General features: G+C 41.5%; 1 protein-coding gene across 1 annotated transcript in view; it reads left to right on the top strand.

The window, feature by feature from the left end:
• Positions 1–6,251: 6,251 nt before the first annotated feature.
• Positions 6,252–9,745, top strand: part of valopa (vertebrate ancient long opsin a) — a 30,239-nt gene continuing 26,745 nt past the window's right edge. The window contains exon 1 of the mRNA XM_020641307.2: positions 6,252–7,157. Within this exon, the coding sequence (XP_020496963.1) occupies positions 6,794–7,157 (364 nt within the window). The 5' untranslated portion in view covers positions 6,252–6,793. The remainder of the gene's footprint in view (positions 7,158–9,745) is intronic.

The raw sequence follows: 9,745 nt of genomic DNA, 5'->3' as shown, positions 1-9,745 counted from the left end.
TTTTGTGCGGCTGCTCTGAGCACTCAAGTTGAAAATCAACTTTTCAGAAAGGCACTGTTGACGTCACCAGTGAAATAAACGATCTCAACTATAAAACATGCTGTAAAAAGTAACAGAGCAGTGTCGGTCATACATCTGCCGTTATTAACAGACTGTACAAATGCTTCATTCAAGCACTCCTGAGCACACAGCCGGCACTTTTCTGCCCTGGAAAAACGCTAGGTGGACATGGGACATAACAGAACTGATGAAAAATGGCCGACCAGTGTAAATAGACACGACCCTTGATATCATTGGATCAATGCGTCGGCAGCTTTTTGGTGGTTTCTCCCATCCTTTCTCCATTTGAGGAGTCTTTTCTTCAGCTTTTTCTAGATTTCCCTCATGGGTTTGTGTTCCCATTCAATCCTGAGCTTCACTGGATCAACCAGAGCAGCCAATTCCACAGGTCAGTGACCTGAGAAGCCTGCCGAACCTGTCATAGATGGACAGGCTGAGATGGGATTGTGTTGTCTGTGGACACAACAAGGATGGAGACGTCAGCACGGTGAAACTGCATGAGCGCAGTGATTTAACAATGTAATCAATATGTCATCTACTCTCATACCATTTGATTCTGGTTAGCTTAAATCACTGCGCTGACTCGGCTTGTTTGTGTTCATGCAAAATCATTTAACAATAAGTGCTGCTGCAGAGTCAACGAGGCCATGTTTTATTAACCTTTTTTTATTCCATGTTTTAAAAATGATGCAGAGTAACTGATCAGCATGAAGGCATCAATAACCTAAGAGAGTATGTTGTCATTTAATCGTGAACAACGAATGAATAAAAATGAGAACTAAGCTTCTAGGAAATAAGCACTTTGAGATAGTGTGCATGTCAATGGGAGTTTTGTGTGAGGTTTCCAACACAACCAATGAAATGACAGGTGATGGAGCCAAAAGTGCTCGACTCACAGGCGGGCAGAGCAAGGTAAAAAAAGGCAGGGTTTAATGTTCAAGTCCAGATTCAGACTCGTAATTAAAAGGAAAACAATCCAGAGCACCAGGTGTAATCTGAAATGTGAAAATAGTCAACACACACAAAAATCAATCACAAGGAAAATGTTGGAACGAGTCGACACAAAGGCACCAAGCAGTGGAATTTAGTTTAAACTGCACCATCTCGAGTGTCCACTTGAGGCTGGCTGCAAAAGCTCCTGAAGTCACATACACACCCATATTAAAAAGCACATTTTATAGCAGAAATAAAAATGTTTACAGCCTGGTTATAAAATGAATTTGGTCTGATTAGCTAATTTCTTTATTCCCGCACACTGTGGCAAATTGGGTTTAATAACTCGTCCAGTTTGATGGTATTAAGAGTTATTCGTGATCCGGGTCCTGGTTGATCTTGTTTGACGAACAGGCACATTGTAGCTAATTCTCAGGAGGCTCAAGGCCCACCTCAGCTCCAGCTCTCCGCCTGTGTCTAGGTTAACCAAAAATTAGTTTCAGTCAAAGTTTCCAATATATTGAACCCATATAGATGGGCTTCAAACGTCAGCCTCAAGAACCAATGGGTGATGTCACTGAGACTACGTCCATGTTCATATACAGTCTTTGGAAGAAACACACAATGAACTGGAAACATGAGGGGAGACACGCTGATTATAAATAAGTGTACTCGAGGGGAAACAAGATGCAGGTGAGTCTGATTAGGTTGTTGTTGATACACAGGAAGGCAGTTTAAGTGTTACTTTCAAAGCGGCGGGAAATAACAAACATGAATATGTGGGAATTTCAAAACAGGGGTCCAGGACACCAGATAGCCTAGTGGTTACGCTGGGCGCACCATGTATGGAGGCCACAGCAGCGGGGGATTTGAATCCGACCTCGGCCCCTTGCTACATGTCATCCCCCACTCTCTCCTCCCAACATTTTCAGTCACTCTACAGCTGACCTACATAATAAAGGCCAAAATAAAAACTAAACGAATGAATTTCCCTGCTATGGTTCTTCTTTATTGGGTAGCACCTGGACATAAAGGAAGTATGTTTATTTAAGTTTTCACCACAAGTAATGGGTTCTTCTCCAAGTGATGGACTCTTCTTGAGAGCATGACAACTTGACAGCCCGCTTAAAGACACCAGGCCAAACCAACAAGCCACCAGTGTGAACAGCCAGGGCAGATAATAAATCCTCCTTTCTGTGACGTTCACTGAGCTGTGACACGCTGGCCTCCATCAGATCAAAGAGGATGAGGCAGCAGGAAGATGAATCACCTCTGACGAGGAGACCTGTGTACACGTGGACGTGACCTTCAAGTTCTGTCTCGAAGTCAACATGAAAGTGGAACACACAAATATTTAAATGACATGTTCACTCATTTTGATCATTGCATTGAATTGCGTTTTCACTTACATTATTAAATTGTAACGTTCCTTTAAAAATCTGTTCGGTGTCTGTGGGCACCCTGCTTTGTATCTACTTAAAAAAAAAACAATCAAGTTTAGTAGATGGAGCCAGCCAATCACAGCAACTCTGTGAGGAGAATGTTTCGGTTGCAGACATCTGTTTGTTGCATGCCACTGCCACTTTAATTTGAACTATTTTTCTTGTTTACCCTTTTTTTGTAGCTAAAATCTGAAACGAAAAAACAATTTTAGTCTGTAAAAGTAAAAGTTTTTTTTATTCCTTCTGTCTGGTGACAGTTTGGACTGAATACTTGATGTTGTCTGTACTTCTTACTCTTTTGACAGCAAACACACCTTAAAGGAATACATTTACATTTAACTCCCATGTCCATGTGGACCCAAAACTGGTTAGAATTTAGGGATCGAAAAACACTTTGAATTTCCCTCGGGATCAATAAAGTATCTATCTATCTAACTCTCTTAATCCATGTGATCTCCAAACCCACTTTTTGGCCATACCTCAAACATGAATTTACAACTACACTGTTATAAAATGCTTTAAGTAATGACTTTTTTCACACCAAATGGTTCAAGATCAACAGACTTCATAGTGACCTAGAAAAACAGTTTGTTACGATTGTTCTCACAATGTTTTGGTCAACACGAGACCTCTTTGCAACACCTGAGGGGAGCTGGTTCCATTTTTTATTATCTTTACTGTCCGAGAGAGCTTTGCAATCTTTGTTTGCTAAGGGTCTGATGACAATCTCATGGTCTGCACAAACATAAAGACATGTTCTCAGGTTCTATGTTTCTCCTTCTTCTCCCTATTCTCTTATAATAAATAAGATGTTGTCCAGAACAAATAACTTTCTGGTGGAAACGCTGATGTATCCTGGCCTCCTTTTCTTTCATCCTCTAAAGGCCCTGACAATGCTCGTTACTTTAGAAGTGACCATAACCTGATGTAACACCCAACATGGACCTGCACTTTAGATCACAGTCATTCTGTGCTAATTTCTGTGCAATATGAAGCTTTGAGTTAACCAAAGTGTGCTAACATTAGCCTGCTAACAGAACAGTGCAGGAAAAAGGCAACTGCTGCTCGAGCCAAGAATAATTTTGTCCACAGCTTGTGCTTATTGGTGCTTAATTATGGTGTGTTCTCATTCACAACTCCTTCATGCGAACACGAGTGGAGCGGGTGTGTCGCTGAAGCAGAACATACTCGCTGATTATTTGGTTGTCAAGTAAGTGTTTTTAGATCGCGGTCATTCTGTGCAAATTTACATACAATGTGAAGCTATGTGCTAAATAAAGCGTGCTAACATTAGCCTGTTAACACAACAAGGCAGCTAACATGCAATTTGAGCTCGTGCCAAATATGTCAACCGCGTGTGCATTATTCCTTTGTGTGAACGTGAGTGGAGAGGGGTTGGAGGTGTGTCGCTGGAGGAGAGTGGAGGCTTCAGTATGGAGGTGTTACAAGTGTGGCCAAACAGCAGTTTGTTTTGGTTTCATGCTGGTGCTTAAATGAGACATCTACTTGATGAAAAAGTGTCACACACTCTTCCTTTAATGCTAATATATGATTTTACAATAACAAAGTTCTTCCTTTATCAGCTTAGGAGTGAGGGATGCTGTAAGAGTAAGGTGTGCTTAAATAATTACAAAACTGAAATGTTATGTGATGTTTGAGGTGTGGTCTTTTAGTATTTAAAGATTATATTAGTTTAGGGAGTTATGACAGGTGGGGTGTGGCATTGGCTTTACAAAACATAAAAACACACAGCTCCACACTTCTAGCAAATTGTGACCTACTTTGTGAAACTACTGGTAAAGACGTAGTAAAGACGAGAAAACATGATGAGTCCAGTCTGCGCTGTGCCTCAAAGTTTCAGTTCCTGACAGCATTAAGCCCAGCAAGTTAAAACGTTGCTCCCCTCACAAGCTTCTCAATATGTGTCCAACATTGGCTTTAGTAAAGTTGTATCTGTGCCATCAAATGCCTAACTGGCCTCTTTTTGCTCTGAGTAAAACTGCACTGTAAAGCTGCTCTGCAGGAATGCCAAAGCCACGCTCATGTCGCCACCTTCTACTTGTGTGAGAGAGGCCCAAAGAAGACAATGAACACCCAGGGAAATTATTCCCAGAGTACTTTGACAACAGAGAGCCAAGTTGCATGTGTCAGTGCCTCCTCTGTAATACAGTAGATGCTCATGCTTGTTTTTTTCAGGGCGATATCACAGTTTAATTAAGTATTTGTCAGTTTGAGTCAGTCTGCATCACATTAACAAATTAACATTAACAACCTAATTTATAAGGCTCTTTTAGGCTTGATTCCTTTATATTTGTGTGCTTTATTGTGGAGAACAAGCAGTTGCTATGCCCTGCATTCTTGTACTACACTTGTTCTATCAGTTCCTCGGGTAAGGACTGAATTAGGAAAAAGAGCTTTCAGCTTTGCTGCCCCCTCAGCATGGAATACTCTACAGACTGAACTAAAACTCCCTGAACTTATTCCTCTTGGAGCTTTCCGTTCTGTCTTGAGGGACAGACAGCATGAGACCATTGAACAGTGCCTGTGTTTTTAAAATCTTAAATTGTTGTTTTATTGTTGTCACAGCTCCCACACTTTCTTTTTATTGAAAACACTTTGTTGTTAATCTGTACTGTCACTTAATTGTAACTGTTCTCTTGACATCTCTGACCTCTTGGCCAGGTCACCCTTGTGAAAGAGATCCTGATCTCAATGGGTTCTTTATCTGGTTAAATAAAGGTTAATAACATTTTATATTTTTGGACACAGGACTGAAATAGATGAATGACAGTGGGTGCGTTCGAATTGTCATTTTTTCTTAGGAAGGTTCCTAACTGAGTGAAATGACCCGGAAGCATTTAAGTGGCGGCTATGATAAGAGCCGTTTGAATTCTCTAAAAGTTAAGGAAAGGTGGGTCAATGCTTCCTTTATAACCTCCTTTAACTTAGGATACACTGGACCATCCTTTACGAAAGGAGACGAGATATGCCGCCCCACAATTCTTTGCGGCCCCAACATTTAAAGCGACTCGCGCATCCGACCTGAACGATGAACGATGATCGTAAAGTGACACAGATCATGTAAGAGATAAAAGATAAGAGACATTTTTATCAGATGATGTTTTATTCAACATATTTCATTCACTTAAGAATGTTTTGTGCAGTTTTACATTTGTATGCTTAAAACATTATGTGTAGGCTATATCTTACATAAATGTAATAATTAATTTCATACAATCATATTTATTTTGATGTTGATTTATGAGTGGACAGGAAGGTGATGGTTTCACTTTTCTTACTTGTAGCCTGGTAGTCTATCATTATTTTATTTCAATCCCAAATTGTGGTGATTAGGATTATTTCACCGGTAAGAAGGCACAGGAGAAATTTTTTTCGATGCGTTTTTAGTAGTCCATTTTCGGAACATTGTAGTTTCAACACGGTGGACCCACGTCATTAACCGTATTTAATGACGTCGCCTAGTGGAAATGTGGTCGCATTGTCAGAGCAGCGAGATCGCCTTTCCCTAAGTCCTTTATGAATTCTCCTAACATCTTTCCTTAACCTCATTTCGTTTCCCCCGGGGTTAAGGTAAAGTGGATAGTGAAAGGAGATAGGAGGGGCAATTCGGATGCTCCCAGTGTTTCTCAAATCTCATGATATGATTAGTGAGCAGGTGGTTCTGGTGGAAGTGTTTTTGTGTGCATATATATCAATTAAGCAGCCTAAAAGCAGAACATTTTCCTGTGACACATAATGTGTAAAACAGGGTCACGTGAAATTATGAATGAAGCAAAGTCCACAATCAGCCTGGTGGGTGCCTAATTACGCATGATTAATGAATTACGCACTGGAACGCCGCTGAGCCTGGTGTGTAATTCCAGGACTAGAACAAAGAGTCGCTTGTTTCATTAATCCTGGGTGTGAGTGTGGGGCTGTGGAGAGGGCAGATTGGAGGCGATACAGCTGAACGCTGCTGAGTGTCCGCAGCGCGCAAAAGGAGCGCACATGTGGGTCCTCTCGCCTCTCCTGCAGGGCAGCACTGATGTTGGAGCGCCTATATAAGAGCCCTCAAGATGCCACTGATCGGTCATTCACGCACTTGCTGCCAGCGCTCTCCGGGACATTGCCTCCGCTCACTCACACTTTTAGAGACACGCTGTCCAAAGGCTTCACGCCACAGTTCTGTCGGGCGCGAGCTCGAACCATGCACGTCCGTCAACAAGGGTTTAAACCCAGAAACTTTGTCAAAGAAGCTCCACAGTGCAGAGAAGTGAGCGCGACATTCCACAAGACACTCCACGTGAAGTTTTGAGAAAATAACAAACCGGATTTTTTTGTGCACCCGGGCATGGACAATGGATACTTTAAGCCTCTCAGTGAACGCGGTCTCCTACACTGTGGCGGCAGATGTCGCCCCCACTGATGATCCGTTCAGCGGACCCATCAGGGACATCGCTCCGTGGAACTTCACGGTCCTGGCCGTGCTCATGTTCGTTGTCACCTCGTTGTCTCTGAGCGAAAACTTCCTCGTCATGTTCGTCACTTTCAAGTTCAAACAGCTCCGGCAGCCTCTGAACTACATCATAGTGAACCTGGCCATCGCGGACTTTCTGGTCTCGCTCACCGGCGGACTAATAAGTTTCCTGACGAACGCCAGAGGTTACTTCTTCCTGGGGAGGTGGGCGTGCGTCCTGGAGGGGTTTGCTGTTACTTTTTTCGGTAGGTTAACCTCTCTTTTCTCTCTTCAACGGTGTTATAAATGCAGGGATGATAAAAAAAAACAACTTCCAGGGTAACTGTAGGTGTCAGCCTTGGAGCTCACATGTTGCAGAGATGTGTGTCAAACAGCTCCACATGGCGCATCCTCAGCTCTCACTTCAACATCTGTTCAGAAGTTATAACATCTGGAGGAAAGGTGAAATAAAGAAGACAAATCAGTTCCATTAAAGCCACTGCCAAAATTCAATTGATGATCACAGTGTTGGCACCTGTTTTATTCCCCAGCTTCTCCAAAGATTTATGTGAATGAAGTTATACTGAAAGACTGCAGCAAAGACATCATCAAAGAGTTTAGAGTTTCTTAATGCTAATATGTGATTATACAATTAGAAAGTTCTTCTTTTATCAGCTTCAGAATTAATTTGAGTAAAAATGTTCCACATGAAGCTTGAATGAATCTAACAAGAGCATGCAGGACTGGGATAAGGAGCATCAGTGTGTGCAAACATTTGAATGGTTGAAAGGTTCGTGGCTTGTTTATGAACAACAGGACAACAACAACAACAACAAAAAAAACAAGATGTAAATATGCTCAAGAATGAAAATTTAGTTTCTTAGCCTTATTCTGGTGTCAAAAAAACAAAACGTAAGAGAGATCATATGCTGGTTTGTGTTCTGAATTATCAAGATAAAATAAAAACCTTCATTGAATTCGCTGCTCTGCTGTGAGGTGTGAATATAAATAGACTGTAAGAACAGTAACCCGATGTTGTGAGTGTTTAGGGCAGAATTCAAAGCCACGCTCCCCAGCTGCCTCTCACAGTGCAGAGCATGACTGGTCATAAGTAGTTTCACAGTGTACCGTGACCACCAATAACATTTACCTAAGTCACTGGTTGGTTTGGTGGGACTCTGGCTGCCTGCTGAGGAGCCTGCAGAACTGGAAGTCAAGGGGTGAAGGAAATACTGGACTAACTCAGGCAAAGACTTGCTTATTGGATTCTGTAACAAGGTTTGTGAGGTCCTGTTCTGGCAGCTCAGAGAGCTGGAGAGTCACAGGATGTCTCTGGTACATGCCGCCAAACTGCAAGAAAAGAGTCATTTATATTGATGCTGAGGAGGAACATTTCTGTTTTCAAATAACTTTCTTGTGAAATAGTTTTGCAGGAGGTGCTGTAATGAGACAGCTTTGGTCCTCATTGGGAGTTCTCATGTTAGCTCTTTGCTATGACCTGCTGCTTCATAGGGTGTTGACAAATCCGCTGATGTAGGTAAGAAGGAGATCCAGGCACCGAAATATCGTCCATGCTGAACGGGCTACAGTATGATGAAGCCTTGAGTTGATCCTTTTGTGGCCATCTTTTTGTTTCAGAAAAGAAGGTGGATCTGGAAACGATCATCATCCCAGAGTATCAGCTGTATTTAGAGCATCTATAAATTAGTGTGTTGTGGAGTTTACCGCCTCTAAAATCCCTCTAACAGATACTTTCAGTCAAAGGATGGTCGACAAATAAAAGCATCTTGAAGTTGGCACAGCCTAATGCAGAACTGCAGTCTTACACGCTTCTCTGCGCCTCCCAGCCACTATAGCTGTAATTCTGAATCGAACTGTAGTTATAATATAGGTACTGTGTCTGTCCCCCGGTCCAGACCCGTTTTTATAAGTCATCCAAACGTAGAAAAAAAAGGCGTAAATCGTCAAAATCTCATTAGAATCAAAACTACGAATACGATTTTGCAAAAAATCTGAAAATTCACTGCAGACTTTTGAACATTAGATCCTTACCATCCAAATCTCTTTTAGGGAATGCTCTGATATCAGATCAGCATATTGATTTTCTTTGTTTGACTGAAACCTGGCTGTGTTGAGATGAATATGTTACTTTAAATGAATCCACTCCTCCCAGTCATTTTAGTACTCATATACCTCGAGACACCAGACGAGGTGGTGGAGTAGCAACTATTTTTAATTCTAGTCTTTTAGTTAACCCTCGACCAACACTGAATTTTTCTTCTTTTGAAAGCCTTGTTCTTAGTCTTTCACATCCAGTCTCAAGAACCTTTCAGCCAGTTCTAGTTGTTGTAGTTTACCGCCCTCCTGGCCCATATTCTGAATTTCTATCTGAATTTGCAGAATTCTTATCAAATTTAGTCCTTAGCAGTGATAAAATAATTGTTGTAGGTGACTTCAATATCCATGTGGATGTTGATAATGATAGCCTTAGCACAGCTTTCATGTCATTATTAGACTCTATTGGTTTCACCCAGGGTGTAAATGAACCTACTCATCGTTTTAACCACACCCTGGATCTTGTTTTAGCTTATGGCATTGAAATCCAAAACCTTACAGTTTTCCTAGAAAATCCTCTTCTATCAGACCATTTCCTTATTACTTTCGACTTTGTCCTACCAGAATTATCTCTGCTTAATAAAAAATGTGCTCTCCAGAAGTTTATCTGATAGTGCTGTAGCTAGATTTAAGGAAGCTATTTCAGCTGCTTTTGATTCAGTACCATGTGTCAACCTAGTTGGAAACTCTTATGATAGCTTTAGTCCCTCTCAGCTAGATCAGTATTTTGATAGTGCTG

Source organism: Labrus bergylta, chromosome 10, assembly GCF_963930695.1.
Source record: "Labrus bergylta chromosome 10, fLabBer1.1, whole genome shotgun sequence".
In the NCBI taxonomy this organism is placed as follows: domain Eukaryota; kingdom Metazoa; phylum Chordata; class Actinopteri; order Labriformes; family Labridae; genus Labrus; species Labrus bergylta.
This window is presented reverse-complemented; position numbering and strand designations above follow the sequence as displayed.